Here is a 15,775-nt window from a genome sequence, read left to right on the forward strand (position 1 = left end):
TCTAGTGAGAGAAATCAGCCAATCAAAGCAAAGCAGTGACACCCCACCTCCTTTCACCAGCCAAGGAGCTCAAGGCCCGTTCCCTCCCACAGCCTGGGAGAATTACAGAATTTTTGAGACATGTTGCGGCCAGCAGTGGGTTTATAGAGACGTCCTATAATTCGCCCTGTTCAGGACGGGGGCGCTGGAAACCGCACTTGACCTCTGAGCAGCTGAAATGTGGCTGGGGAACCTCACGGAGTGAATTTTGTATTTCTCAGACAGTATCTCACTATAGCCCAGGCTGGCCTTGACCTCAGGCTCCTCTTGTTCTGACTGCCATGTGCTGGGATTACAGGCGTATCCTTCCACGCACGACTGGCCAATCGAATTTCAACTCTTATTTTATATTCACCATTTACAGTTCTGTGTGGTGGTGGCCACCTGATTTGTCAGTCCAGGGCGTCTGGCCACACAGTACCATCCCCATCTACCTTAACACAGAGATTTTCTTCTCTTTTTTTGAATTCACCCTTTTGAAACAACGGCTCTACCCCTGAGCTCCACCCCAAGTCCAATAGTGATTTTGCCAAGAGCAGTTGTTACTGGAGGCAGTTTTTAAAGTACTAAGGGACACTGAGCTTTCAGATATCACCACACCCACGTCTGTAGTAGTCTCAGGACAGGGCATGGTGAGGATGTGTGAAATCCATCATCTCAGTTGCAACCCAGCACCTGCCTGGTACTCCCTAACCAAGGCGGATCTGCAGCTCCGATATGAGCAGTTGAGATGGACCATGTCGTCAGGGGGCTCAATCTTGCCCTGGTCTTCAGGACCTGCCTGGTTTTGGCTGCTACCCCTGCATTCCCACCCTGTGAGCAACCAGGTGCCCTGGGCTGTGACTCAGCCTCTGCCTGTAGGCTGACCTCAGCAGGCTGGGGGAGGAGAGAGGACCTGGACCTGGGACCTGCACTGGCCATGCTTAGAAATACAGAAACTGACTGGGCTAGGATGACTAGTGACTGTAATCCCAGCAACTAAGTTGGCAGACCTAGTGGATCATGGTTCAAAGCCAAACTTGGGAATAGTTTGTGAGACCCTAACTTGAAAAAACCCATCAGGACAAATGGCTGGTGGAGTGGCTCAAGGTGTAGACCCTGAGTTAAAACTCCAATATCGAAAAAAACACAACAACACAGAAACTAGTCAACTGGTCAAGGGAGCCCCAGGGACTGAAACCCCTCCCTCTGCCCCACCCCCTGCCAGAGCCATGTAACTGCTGAACCTGTAGACTTAGATCCGTGTTGCAGCTGTTCCTAGAACAGGATGGGTGTGGTCACACTTGCTGGCTGGAACACCTGACCTTCCAGAGACACACTGGTGGCAGCAGTGAATCTCTGACAGGCTTTGTCTCACTGCACCTCACAAGGAAAGGCTTTCTCTGGCCACGTTGGAATCCTCTGCCTCCCAGAGGTGGACCTCCATTATCCTCCACGTCTTTGACCCCTTCAGAGGCTGAGCGATGGCTTCCATGAGGCCACAGGTGACAGGCATTGCCCTGGCCGTGCTGGGTCGGCTGGGTGCCATTCTGAGCTGTGCACTGCCCATGTGGAGGGTGACATCCTTGATGAACAGTGACATCCATGAAGCTGAGTTTGTGTCGGAGGGCTTGTGGAAGGTCTGCAATATTCTGAACACAACCCAGATTCAATGCGCAAAATACAAGTCACTGCTATATGTGCCAGACGACCTTTTGGTGGCTCGCCTTCTCGTGGTCACCTGCATCATTGTGACTGCGCTGGGTTTGCTGTTCTCCGTGGTGGGGGACAAGTGCAGCAAGTGGGTGGACGATGAGACCATCAATGCCAAGATCATGACCAAGGCTGGTCTGATGCTCCTGATGTCAGGTTTATGGTGACAGTTCCAGTGTCATGGATAACTCATGACATTATCTAACAGAACCTCAACTCTAGGGAGAACTCTGGGGAGATTCAGAAGATGGGGGCCTCGCTCTACACCGGTTGGGCCGCCTCTGTGCTGCTGCTGCTTGGAGGGGCCCTGCTGTGCTGCCCTAGGCTGCCCTGCCTCATCCTCCAGCCCCACTCTGCTGATTACTCCGCCCCCACTGTAAGGTCCCCATCCTCCTCAAGGCTAGGGAGAACTCTTTTTTTCCTACTCACTTTCTTACTTTCTTACTTACTTTCTTTCTTCCTTTATGCCTTTCTTTTGGTCTTTCTTTTCTTTTTGGGCGGTACTACAGTTTGAACTCAGGGCCTACACCTTGAGCCACTCCATCAGCACTTTTTTGTTGCATATTTTCAAGTGGGGTCATGAGAACTGTTTGCCTGGACTGTCTTCGAACCCTGATCCTCCTGATCTTATGACTGGCTCCATGCAGCTGAGGAGGGTTTCAGCCCAGGCTCCCAACCTCCTGACCTTGGCCGCCTCTGAATAAAGCTGTCGTGGATAACCGCTGACTGCGTGCTCAGCTGGGAGGGCAGCGCTGACCCGTGCTTTCCCTCCACTTGCTTGAGGGGGCGGGTGTGGTGTGGACACAGGAACGCATGTGCACCTGGTTTAGTGACACACATGAACTAAGTGTCCAACTCTAGTTCATGGACATGTGTTCTAGTCTAGCACATGGACAACACTGAGGGCACCCACCATCAGCAATGCATGGCAGGTCCCTGTGGGTTGTTGGTGGGGTGGGACTGTCATCTGGTGCTTTGCCTAAGGGGTGGCCTTAGACACCCCAGAGGCCAGGATCCCATGACCGCAGTTTGGAGGGACTATGTTTTTTCTTTCTTTTTTGCTTGTTTTGTCGGTACTGGGCCTTGAACTCAGGCCTCACTCTTGATAGGCAGGCGCTCTACCACTTGAGCCCCTCCACGTGTCCACGTCACCTGACTCGGTAGGGCTCAGCTCACATGAAGGGGTGAGGGTAGGACACAGGCCTGGCTGACCTCAGACACTGGGTTTGGGGCTCACTGAGAGAGGCTCATGGAGGCCCCAGCGGTGGGGGCAGAGGCTGGTGAGAGGAGGGGATCGCTTCACCCTTTCCACGTGTGAAGGTGGAGCAGTGGCCGTGGGTGTACATTGGAGGGAAGTACCTTCAGGGCTGGGCAGAGGCTCCTGGCCCTGGGTGCAGAGGCTGAGGCTCTGGTAGAGGCTGAGCACCTGGGCCTGTGTCACCAACTGTGGGAGCCATCCACCCCATGCAGCTGGAAGAAGGCCCAAGCCTGAGCTGGGGTGAGGGAGTCTCAGACTGGCCAGGACCGCTCAGCTGTCACCCTGGTGGATGTGTTGGGACTAATGAGTCAGAACAGGGCAAGGTTCTGGGTCCAGGGTGGGAGGACCTTCGGTAAGTGGGATGGTGGGCTTGAAGGGAGGACAGGGGCTCTGGGGAAGGCCTCACCTGAAAGCTACCAAGACAGTTCCACAGGCCACGTCCAGGATTAGGGCATCTGGGGTCAGGGCTGTAAGGGCTTGGGTGAGTCAGGCGACTGCAGGATGTCGCACCCTGAGGACATAGATCTGAGTTAACTTCACAGGGTTAGCCCCACTGTGGGGTAGGCCAGGAGCCTGTCTGCTAGCTGGTGAGACTAAGGTTTGGTTCCTGCTGAGTTACAGTGAGAGTGAGAGGAGATGCAGGCATGAGGCTCCTTTTACCACCAAGGGGCTATGTTGGGGACATACTCTAGTCCCTAGGCCACAGGGGTCAGCCTCCTAGGGACCTTCTCTGCTGCCAAGGTAGCTGTCTGTTCTATCCCTGGTGACCACGCCATGGCACCTCCTCCAGGTAGTCTGACTGTCCAGATGCAGTCTCAGGCTGAGAAGGTAGTGGCCCCTTGATTGTGGAGGACAATCCAGACTGCATGGTGCTGGCCAGAGGCAGGGCCATTGTGGTGGGTAGAGGATTTTCGGGGTTCTGTAGTGGCAGGGTTGTCAGGCTGTCACCCAAGACTCATGTCATCTCACAACTTCCCCAGGATGCAAGGCGAACTGTTGCCGCATTGCACACAGAAAAACCTAGGCGAGGACCCCGGTGGGTTTACCTGGTTGAAGTCTGGAAGGCAGCGGTCATAGCAGTGGCACTTCAGGTCAGGTAGGGGACACCAACATCTGGGGCAGGCCGGCACTGTCCTCCTGAGCCATTCTCCTGTGGGGACAAGGTCTCCCTGTGCCCAACTCACTTCAGTCATCCTTTCCCCTCGACCTCCCTTGCAGAGGAGGCTGTCAGGTCACCAGCGCAGTCCCATTTCACAGGAGGGGACACTGAGTGCGACACTGAGGGACTGGACTAAGCCTCTATGGTTAGGTCAGGGTTGCAGGAGCCAGGAGATTTCCCGCGGTGGGGAGGAGGACCTCCCTGCCCCATCAGTCCCATCTGGTTGGGGGTCGTGCAGACCACAAAGTCTTTATGGAGTGGATGCTCAGAAATCCCCAAGGACCAGGCCCGCCAGGGATTCGCGAGCTCTGGAACGCGGAGGTGGGGGAAACCATGTGACCGAGCCGGTCACGCCCCCATCGCCTTCGATGATTGGCTCGCTGCTGAGAGAAAACAGCCAATCAAAACAGAGGCCTGACACCCCGCCTCCTTTCACCAGCCAATGAGCACAAAAGACTTGCAGTCCTGCAGCCTGGGAGAATTACTGAATTTCTGAGATGTGTTGTGGCCAGCAGTGGGTTCGTGGAGACGTCGTTTAATCGGCCCCGTTCCGGGGGCAGTGACTGCACTCGATCCTTCAGCCATTGATTTGTGGCTAGGACGCCTCACTAACTGACTTTTTTGCTGATTTTTTAATTATTTTTCTTTGCGGTACTGGGGCTCGGACTCAGGGCTTCATGCTTGGCAGACAGTTGCTCTCCTGCTTCAACCACTCCACAAATGTCCTAATTTTGGGGGGGGGGGTATGATGGGACTGAGGTTTGAACTCAGGGTTTCCCTCTTGCAAACAAAGCAGGGGCTCTTCCACTTCAGCCACACCTCTTGTCCATTTTGCCCTGGTTATCTTGGAGATGGAGTCTCGTGAACTATTTGCCTGGGCTGTACTCGAACCTTGATCTTCCCTATCTCAGCCTCTCAAGTACCTAGTGTTACAGGCATGAGTTCCTGGTGCCTGGCTTTTTCCTGAATATATATTTTTATTTTTGGCATTACTGGGGCTTGAACTCAGGGCCTCATGCTTGCTTCATTTGCTAGGCAGACGCTCTACCACTTGAGCCACTCTGCCAGCCCTGAATTTTGTTTTTTGAGACACGTTCTCTCTATGTAGCCAGGCTGGCCTTGACCTCAGGATCGTTCATGTGCTGGGATTACAGGTGTATCCTATGAGGTAAGACTGACGTTTTGAATTTCAAATCATGTGTTATTTTCATAAATTACCGTTCCTTATGTGGCTAGTGACCACCTCATTGGTCTGTCCAGGGTCTTGCCACTCAGCTCAAGATTCTACAATTTCAGTCCCTGGATGGGGAGTGGCAGAGGGCAGCAGGACAGAAATGCAATGTTTCAGTCTGCCCCTGCTGTCTGTTTGTCCTGCTGGGGTTTGAACTCAAGGCCTACACCTCCAACTACTCCACCAGCATTTCCTCCCTCTTTTTGTGATTAAATTTTTTTTTTTTTTTGAGATAGGGTCTGGAGAACTATTTGCTCAGGCTGTCTTTGAACTGTAATCCTCCTGAACTCTGCCCCTGCGTAGGTAGAGTTACCTGTGCGAGCCACCAGCACCTGGCTCTCCCTGCCTTCTGAAATAAAGATAGGTTGCTGGGGTGGAACCTCGAATTTCTCAGGTTCTTAAACAATCCTCCAGGTGGCCTCTAGGCAGGTAAAGTGTCAGAATGAGCACTGGTCTGAGCTAAGCATGGTGTCACATGCCTGTAATCCCAGCTCTCCAGAGCCAGAAACAGGAGGATGGAGAGTTCTAGGCCTGTCATGGTTGCATGGCTGCACAGAACAAGGAGACTCAGGATTGAGCGGCTGGAAGGCTGGAGAAAACCAGAGAGAGCTGGAAGGATCTAGCAGCAGTTTGTGATGCCAGGGGTGGCCACCAAGGCAGAGGGAAATGTGAGGTGAATCTGAGGGTCAAGGGCCACCGCAGGCTGCTGTGCATATGGGGTGACCGTGTGGCCATTAGACTCTGGAGTGAAATGGATCGTACGTGTCCTTACCTGGACCACAAAAATCTCCATATGGTCCCCACTGGAGAGGGATCTGAGCACCCAGAGGAGACTGGGGCCGTGAGTGGAAGGTGCCTGGGATCCAAAAGGAAGGCTTGGGACAGGACCCTCCCCTCCAGTCGCGCTGGAGTGTACCATGACTATTAAATAACCTTCCATGTGTCACTCTGCTTGCAGTTTTGAACTTGTCACCATTTACCTCGTCACAGTGGTCTGTTTGTTTGGGATTTTGGGAATTCGCGCTTTTGAGGCAAGGCTGTACCACTGACTTACACCCCGAGTCCAACACAGTGATGTGGCCAAGAGCAGTTTCAGTAGTGGGGCAGTTGTGAAGGTGTGAGGGACACCGAGCTTTCAGATGTCACCAGAAGAACCACAGCCACATCTGTCCTAGCCCAGGACAATGCACAGTGAGGATGAGAGAAACCCATCGTCTCAGCTGCAGCCCAGCGCCTGCCTGGTGCTCAGCACTGCCCAGAGCGCCCCACCAAGGGGATCTGCAGCTCCTATATGAGAGCTGAGGTGAGCCACAGTGTTCTGGGGACTTGATCTTGCCCAGCCTCTTGTAATCATCCTGTGCTAGCCGTGGCCTTTCATTCTGTCACCTCATCACAGCTGGTGCACTGCCAAGAGGAAGGAGGAGGAAGGACAAAAGGCAGTTATGGTGAGCCTTCAATGAAGACAGACCCTATGTAAAATCACTGTAGGCCATAAGGGCAGGGGGTTTGGGTGAAAGGCGGAGAATGTGAGGGGTTGTGTGTGCACGGGACCATTGACAACGCTTTGCAACCAAGAGTATGAATCCCGGGTCTCCTGTGTTGGAAGAGATGAGATTTATTATTTTCCTGACAGCAAGGATTCCTGTGGAGCACCAAGGCCAAGGCCAGCCAAACGGCCCCCTCAGCCCCCAGTGTACCTGGCTGCCCTTCTGTCACTTGTCAAGCTACTTCTGGTTACACCACAGGCCTCCTGGTGTTCCCCCATACAAAGCCTCAAAGCAGGCTGGGAACACGAGGGGGAGTGCAAGGGGAGATGGGGGAAGGGGCTTCCTTTTTTTGTTCTTTGGGGGAGGGTATTTCCCAGATGCCTCAGCAGCCCAGAAACTGCAGCCTGACACTTCCAGCTGGGGTGGGATGTGAACACTGTGGGGACAGTGGCTGCTCCTCAGGATATGGTCACATGTGTGGTCACTTGTGCATTCGAGTCTGATGGACAGAGAATGTTGCAGGGGCTCCAGAGACATGAGCCGTGGGTTGTGTGGTCCCCAGGCCATGTGGTCCCCAGGCTGTTTGGCCCCAGGCTGCAGACTCACTCTCCAACCCTGAGTGAGTCTGGGCAGGTGCAGTCTGATGTTCGCGTGGCAGTTACCTTGGCAGCAGCAGGTCCCTAGGGAGAATCAGGGTGGCCAACAATGAGGGGCAGACTTGTTGTGGACAGGCTGTGGGACTCTGGGGGCCAGAACAGCCACTTTCCTTCCTTTTGGTTTACCTTCTCCTCTCCTCCCTCCCATCTTCCCACCTTCCCTCCCCTCTCCTCTTCCCCTGTCTGTCCCTTCCCCTCCCCTGCCCCTTCTCCCCTACAAACTGAGGCAAGCAGGAGCTGCCAGGCATGTCCTGTCCTCTCTGTCTCTCTGTTGCCTTAAATACTACTTACATGCCGTTGACTCCCTGGACTGTACCCAACTGTGCACAGGACATTTGTCCCTTGGGACCACAGTGACACACCCACACCTGTTACTTTCAGGTGTCTCATGAAAAATCTCCAACACACACACAAAAGAAGAGCCCAGGACAAGACCTGAGCTGTGCATTTTTCCTAGTTTGAAACATTAACAAAACAGTGCTGGCCAGCACGAGGTTTCCACAGTGCCCCTCTGGTGGGTGTGCTTCCCTGCTTCAAGTCCCAAATCCAAATTCCTTGCCACCCTTACCTCTGACCTCTCTCTCCTGGCTCTGTGTTCCTGGCCCCTGCCAGTGCTGGAGCGTGCCCTGGCTGCCCCAGGGCCTTTGTATGGCTGTCTTCTGAATTTTCCTTCAGATCTTTCTTGGTCTGCTTATTTTCAACCTTCAGGTACCTGCCACCCGGAAAGAGTAAATGTTAGCATTTGGGCATTATTGCACCAGAATGTTTGAAACGAAAGGGGAGAAAAGAAACCCTTCCTCTCCATTCTCCATCTTCCACCTGCTGGTCCAGCTACAGCCATCAATGGGTTGGACCTTCTAGATTTTCTGTCTATCTATATATCTATCTGTTATCTATCTATCTTCTTATCTATCCACCTACTTATGAATCTATGATGGGCTCTTGCTAGGGAGGCCAGGCTGACCTCAAACTCTCAATCCTCCTGCCTCAGCCTCCCTATAACCGGTACTTAAGGACACTGAGTCCTTAAATTGGGTCCACGAGTTTTTACCCAAAGCAAGAGACAAGCTTGACATCCCTGCTGCCATTTAGCACCTGAGTTCTTGACTCTGGGTCTCTCTCCTGAAGTTACCTTGAGTTCCAGGAAGCACAGGACTGATCAACGACATCTTTATGACAAGGGACTGAAATTACCCCAAGAAAAGGATCAGCAGAGCCTCGAGGCACAGACCACCCCCAAATGAGGACAAAGACCTGTGAGGAGGAGGCTGCACTCTGGAGCAGGAGAAATCATCTCACGCGGACCAGATGGCTCCCTCAGGTGACAACAACACCACTTCCCGTACCCTTCACAGAACTAGAACTGAGACCACACTGTGACCAGGACTGCGTAATTCTGCAGCCTCCCTCCCCTGCCTCAGTTCTCCCTGTTTAATCCTAAAGCTCACTCTGCACCCGGAAGATGGCAGGAGAGATGACTTTGCTTCTTCCCATAGCACCTGTGCCAAGTCATAAGCCTCCTGTCTCTGCCCGTCACCACGATCCTCTATTTGGTGGACTGGGGCAAGTGGCCAGAGCTGACAGGTGGAACCCTCAGAGGAAATCCTCAGTTTGTCTATCCGTAAACAAGGATAAAACAAGGGAAAACACAGCCTGTGTGTGTCTTCTTTCTCTCTCTCTCTCTCTCTCTCTCTCTCTCTCTCTCTCTTTTTTTTCTTTTGGCAGTACTGGGGCTTGAACTCAGGGCTCACACTTGCTAGGCAGGAACTCTACCACTTGAGCCACTCCACCAGCCTTTTTTTTGTAATGGATTTTTTTTTCCAGATCATATTCTAAACTGTATGCCTGGGCTGGCTTTGAACCGTGATCCTCCTGATCTCTGCTTCCTGAGTAGCTGGGATTACAGGCGAAAGCCACTGGTGCCTGGCTAGGGTTAATTCTTTTTTTTCCCTACTGCTGGGGATGGAACCCAGGGCCTCCTGCACACCACGCATGGGCTCTAGCCCCCAGCCCTTGACTGCTGCCTTGACTTTCAGGGTGTTTAATGGCTGGCTTTGTTCAATTTCCTACCACGCTGGGTCAGGCTCTGGGGGTCTGATTTGGCTTGTCTCATAGACCCACAAAGGTGTGGAATGCTTTTGACTCTTGTTTTTGCAAGAGAAAGAGAGAGATAGTATCGCTTTGTGGCTTTCTCTCACATTCTTCCTGGATTACTAATGATATTGACCTTCCCTCTGGGGACTCTCCAGGGAGGTAGTCACTAAAAGGGAGGAGCCTCCACCTGGCCCTTGGGTACCTAGCTCCTGATGTCACAAAAAGAGAATTTTAGGACCAAGAAAGTTTATTAGCAAAGGAAAGGAAAGATATTACCCAGCCAGACACAGAGCGGCAAATCTGACAGCTGGTGCCATGAGTGCTGGAACCTGGTGAAAAAGGAGTTTGACTCAAATTCACCTCCGGAGCCAGGGGCCAGTGGCTCACGCCTGTAATCCCAGGTACTTGGGAGGCTGAAATCAGGAGAATCATGGTTCAAGGCAAATAGTTCCAGAGACCCCCATCTCCAAAGTAACCACAGCAAAATGGACTGGAGGTGTGGCTCAAGTGGTAGAGCACTTGCAAAGCCATGAGTTCAAACTCCCATCCCACCAAAAAAGAAAAAAAAAATTACCTTAGGAAAAGTGCTGTCTCTGTTCTGACACCTGGTGTATTTTAGTCAGTTTTGCTGTTACACTGCTTATCAATTGGGCCCCAGGATTTCGATGTTGGTTTGCTTATTAAATTTGAGTCACTATGACACAATGAGCATTCCTTTTCTTTGGGGGAGGCAGCACTGGGATTTGAACTCAGGGCCTCACCCTTGCTAGGCAGTACTGTACTGCTTGAGCCACTCCACCAGCCCTTTCTTTTGTGACAGTTTTTTTGAGATAGGGTCTTGTGAACTATTTGCCCAGGCTGGCTTTGAACCGTGATCCTCCTGATCTCTGCCTCCTGAGTAGCTGGGATTTCAACTGTGAGCCACCAGCCCCCTGCTCTGAGCAATCCTTTAAACAAAGGATGGATCCTACCAGATGCTCCCTTCAGGACAGGTGTCAAGCCTTGTGACAAGTATTTTCCTTTGTTGACACTTTTTTGTGCTCAGAGGAGTCATTTTCCCAAGAGTTTTTCCTCCAGGACAAGAGGCTCTAAGACATGACATCATTGCTCAATTCCCAGAATGCACTGATTATTTGGCAATCGGGCAAGGTCAGGGGGAGAAAGCAGCTCTTTTTTCTCTTTTTAACTAAATGTTGCAGCTTGTTGAGGAGGCGTAAGGCTAAACCAAAGAAAATCGTGCCTGTGTGCTTTTAAAATCACTACAACAGTGTTTACCTCTCACTTCCTGGCTGCTGTTTCCCTGCTCTAACCTGCCCACTTCATTAGCTTTTGTTTTATTTTTTGGCGATACTGGGGTTTGAACTCAGAGCCTCACGCTTGCCAGGCAGGTGTTCCACCCCTGGAGCCTCACCTTCAGTGCTTGTGTTGGGTATTTTGGGGATGGGGTCTGACCTTTTTACCTAGGCTGGCCTGGACGCCATCCTCCTTTTTGTGCTTCCTGGAGTAGCACGTCCAGCTATTGGTCTGGCTAACTTTTTGCCAGAGCTGGCCTCGAACCAAGATCCTCCTGATCTCTGCCTCTTAAGTAGCTGGGATTTCAAACTTGAGCCAACATGCCTGGCCTAATCGGTATTTTTTGCATTTAAGTGGCTTGAGAAAAGCCATCTTTAGCAAGACAAAAAAAAAAAAAAAATCAAAAAAAGTTCCCGTAAGTACAAAGGTGTATTATTTTTGTGGAGATTAGGAATAAAATGAACTTTTTACCTGGGATCAAGAAATAAAGGGGGAGAACATGAGGCCCCGTTATTTCTAGGTGATTCCGCTTCCAGCAACTTAGGCAAGACCAGACCTGCCCAGGATGAGCTCGGGCATTGACGCCACGTCGTTGCCACGGGAAACCAGCCTCGCAGGTGGAGGGGGCAAAAGATTGGAAACTGCACCACCTTGTGCTGAGCGCAAGCGGGTGTCTGCTGCCCCCGCGCGGCCGCCTCTCGGTACTGCACCTGCGGGGAAGCGCACCTGAGTGGGGCAGTAAATGTCCTTTGTCCTGTCTCCACCGAGTGAGCGAGGATGGCGCCCCCTAGTGTTCGTAGTGCAACACAGAGGTGCTGGTTAGCCCAGCCAATCCCCTCTTTTACCTTGCAAGGTGAAACTCCAAGGTCACACAGCACAATTGTACATGGGTGACCTTGAACCTGGTGTTTAGTAGGAAGAGGGAGAAGGAGGTGAGAGGGGCCTTGGATTGAGGATGGAGGGGCTCCCAGCCGAAGGATCTAAGTTGGGGTGTCTTCCTACAGTGCACCTGCTGCCCTAATGTCCAACTTGGTAGGTTCCCTTCCCCTCCCCTCCCCTCTTCTTTTCATGGGGAGTGGAGCCCAGGCCTCCACTTGCTAGGCAGGCGCTCTGCTCCTGAGCTCCGTCCCAGCCTCCCCGTTCCTTCCGAGCGACCCTTTCTGGAGTTGCTCCTATGCACGTGACACGGGTGTAGACATGGGACTGTGTAGAGAACAAGGTTCACTGTTGCTTTCAGACGTGGCTTGGCCGGAAGGTGAGGAAGGAGGGGACAGGGTGACATTGAGGGTTTGGCTCTCAAGCTTGTTAGGGGATGCACTTCTGGACAAGCCCTTGACCTCTGTCACCAGATGCCCAGGCTCTGTGGGCCCTCTGTCTGTCTCCTGTCATGTGGTCCAGGCAGCCACAAAGAAACTTCCCATCTCCCTTGGGGACCAAGATGAGGGCTCTGGCAGGGGAGGACAGGTGAGTAGAGCTGAGAGAGCCAGGGCATGACATCCTGATAGGGACGCCCTCGGGGGCTGTGGAGCAGAGCGAGTCCTCAGCTCCAGCTCCTGCCCTGACCGTGTGGACGTTGGTCAAGGAGGCAGAGGACCACAGTAGATGCTGGGGATGGAGCTGCTGGGGGCAAGCCAAGGAGGGGATGAGAGAGAGGAAGGAGTAGCAGCTGTAAGTCTCAGCTTCAGCCACCAGCAACCTCTGGTCCCCTTTCTCCCACCTGCTCCTCCCAGTGGGCAGCACCACCTTGCACCCCTCACCCAAGCCTTCTGGGGGGACCTGTGGCTCCTGTCTCATTTTACTTTTCTTCCCATCCATTCCTCTGTTGGGACACATTCTCTACACATCTGTGGGGTGTGTGTGTGGGGGGGTGTTTATTTTTTGGTGGGACAGGGATTTGAACTCAGGGCTTTCCCCTTGCAAAGCAGGAGCTCTACCACTTGAGCCACTCCTCTAGTCCATTTTGCTCTGGTTATTTTGGAGCTGGAGTCTCTTGAACTATTTGCCCGGGGCTGACTTCGAACCATGATCCTCCTGATCTCATCCTCCCAAGTAGCTAGGATTACAGGCATGAGCCACTGCACCCGACTTCCAAGTCATTTCTTAAGGGTGCCACCACCTCTCAGTACTGTTACACTGGGGATCAAATTTCAACCTGAGACTGGTGTGCGTGTGGTGCTGGGGTTTGAACCCAGGGCTTTGCACATGCTAGGCAAGCTCTGTACCACTTGAGCCACAGTCTCAGACCCTTCACGTGAGTTTTGGAGGGACCAAACACGTCCATCTCTTTTCTCCCATTCACAGCACCACAGCCCCCATCCAGGCCCCCTCCACCCTGTGCCTGGAGAATTTCTTATTCTGGATTCTTTTTCTCCCTCCTCCCTTCTCTTCTCTTCACCGTCCAGCCTCCACATGCAGCTGGAGGGACCCTAGGAAAGCCCACATCTCTCTCCAGTTGGGTCAGGCAATGGCTCCTGTGGTTTAATGACAAGTGTGTCCTGGATGACCTTGACCCCACTCCCCGCCCTTCCCCCCAGTTCCACTTAATGCTCTTGTCAAACGGAATCATTTGAATTATGCTTCCTTTGCCTGGATCTCCCTTCACACTTGTGTCTTTGGAAAGCTACACAACCCAAGAAAGGCTTCCTGAAGCCCTGGCGGTCTGTGACTGCCATGGTGCATCTCACCCCAGGGCAGGAATGAGCCCCGGGGGGTCAGTGCTGCCATTCCAGGGTCCTAGATCAGCCTGCTATGAACAGTTGAGCAGGTTGTGCCCTGCACAAGGGCGCCTGGCTGGGAGTGTGAGTGGGGTTGGAATCAACAGGCAGGGGTAGGACCCACCAGCCCTTCCACTCTCTCCCTACGGAGCCCTGCACTCACAGCCCTGCCCACTGGAGGGCGCACTTTACAAAAAATTTAAAAGGCTGGCATCCTGGTGGTGCAGCCTCCTGGGGTCTCACATTGTGTCCCCAGGCTGCTGTGCTTTTCTCCTCCTCAGTCCTCTGTTTGGGGTGTCTCCCTCGTCTTCCCTGCCCAAGCACAAGCCCCTGGGCCCTTTCTCTTACAGCCCACCATCCAGGGCTTTTCTGAGACACTGTGGGAGTTACAGCAATTCCCCACTTTGCCTCTTTACTGCCCTCCCCAGGGCACACAGAGGCTTCTACTTCAGCAGTTTCTCTTCCCACCCTCTTGAACCTATTCCCAGAACCCACTGAGGTGTCACAAAGTGCTCAGCGTAGCCCAGTGAGGTAGAACGCACCTGCAATCCCAGCACTCAGGAGGCTGAGATAGGAGAATCGAGAGTTCCAGACCAGCCTGGGCTACATAGCAAGACCCTGTCTCAAAAGACCAAAACCGAACCAAAGCAACCTGAGCACAGGAAGAATGAAGGTCACAACCTCATTCCTTTGTTTTGTGGCTGCCAATCACTCTTGGCAAGATACAGGAGGGGAGAGCCAGGTGCCGGTGTCTCACGCCTGTAATCCCAGCTACTCAGGAGGCAGAGATTAGGAGGATGGTGGTTTGAAGCCAGCCCTGGGCAAATAGTTTGCAAGACCCTATCGCAAAAATACCTGTCACAAAAAAGGGCTGGTGGAGTGGTTCAAGGTGTGGGCTCCAAGTTCAAATCCCAGTACCATAAAAAAAAAAAACAACCAAAAAAACAGAAGCCACACCTTCCCTTCCCAGACTTGTTCTCAGAAGGAGGAGTAAAGAAGAGCCATGGAAAGGGGGATCTCTCTTGTGGCAACTGGGTCCCCACGGTAACTTAACCTCCACCCTGGGGCATCTGTGAGGTCACCCTGCCTTTTCTGGTTGGTAGAGCTGAGGGAGGCCAGACATGGAGGCCGCCCCTCCAGTTAGATCCAGCCTCTTTGGGGTTCTGCTGCAGGTCGGGAGGCTTTCAGTGCTGGTGAGTGGGGGACAGAGGACAAGAGGGTGGCAGCCACCCACCTTGCCCTTTCCAGTCACCTCTGAGCTGCTGGTTGCAAGCCCCACCTGTCCTAACCAGAGGACCCAGGTGACTGCCTGCTTTTGGGAGTGAGCTGATAGCTTCCAGATATCTCTCCTCCACGTCTGTCACATCTCTCTACCCCCCATGATGACAAGGGACAACTGGGAGCAGGGAGGAAGCACAGGTGCTTGAGGAAAGACAGCGGATCTGGGTTCAAGTCCTGAAAAATTAGAGATGGGGAGGAAGTCACTCCAATAACAATTGCAATAACAATGCGCCTTTGTGGCTGGAGTATTGCAAATATCCATTTAAATCCAACAGAAAGGAAAGCAAATATAATACAAGACACTCTTTAAAAACTCCCTCCTCAGCCAGGTGTGGGGGGCTCACGCCTGTAATCCTAGCTACTTGGGAGGCTGAGATCAGGAGGATCACAGTTCAAGGCCAGCCTGAGCAAATAGTTTACAAGACCCTAACTGCACAATAACTGGTACAAAATGGACTGGATGTGTGGCTCAAGCAGTAGAGCGCCTACTTTGTAAGTGCAGAGCCCAGAGTTCAAATCTCAGTCCCACCAAAAAAAAAAAAAGAAAATGAAGAAAACTCTTCAGAATAGAGTCCTTAAATGTGGACATATACTGCCCTTCCTCACATGCACGGGTAACTGAGGCCTGGAGAGAGGGAGGACGGGGCCCAATCACTACAGCACAGGTGGGTGACACTGATGTCCTGCTCCTCCCACAGCTGGCTCAGAACCGTGTACACCTGTACAGCTTCTTACTTCTAAAGATCTCCATCTTCCGGAATTGGGTGTCAGGGCTGGCACAGGAGGCCCGGGGCTCCAGCAGCACACAAGCCAACCTGCCCCCGGGAGTCAGCACATGTCTCCTGGGCCAGGCTCTGCAAGCGGGATGGTC

General features: G+C 52.8%; 1 protein-coding gene and 1 pseudogene across 1 annotated transcript in view; both read left to right on the forward strand.

The window, feature by feature from the left end:
* Positions 1-1,295: 1,295 nt before the first annotated feature.
* On the forward strand, positions 1,296-2,245 carry LOC109686941 (claudin-4-like; annotated as a pseudogene).
* A 12,499-nt stretch (positions 2,246-14,744) lies between these two features.
* Positions 14,745-15,775, forward strand: part of Tmem270 (transmembrane protein 270) — a 1,730-nt gene continuing 699 nt past the window's right edge. Inside the window, exons 1-2 of the mRNA XM_074075304.1 lie at positions 14,745-14,816; positions 15,603-15,775. The exon at positions 15,603-15,775 is cut by the window's right edge and continues 262 nt beyond it. Of these exons, the coding sequence (XP_073931405.1) occupies positions 14,745-14,816; positions 15,603-15,775 (245 nt within the window). The remainder of the gene's footprint in view (positions 14,817-15,602) is intronic.

This window comes from Castor canadensis, chromosome 6, assembly GCF_047511655.1.
Source record: "Castor canadensis chromosome 6, mCasCan1.hap1v2, whole genome shotgun sequence".
Classification (NCBI taxonomy): Eukaryota; Metazoa; Chordata; class Mammalia; order Rodentia; family Castoridae; genus Castor; species Castor canadensis.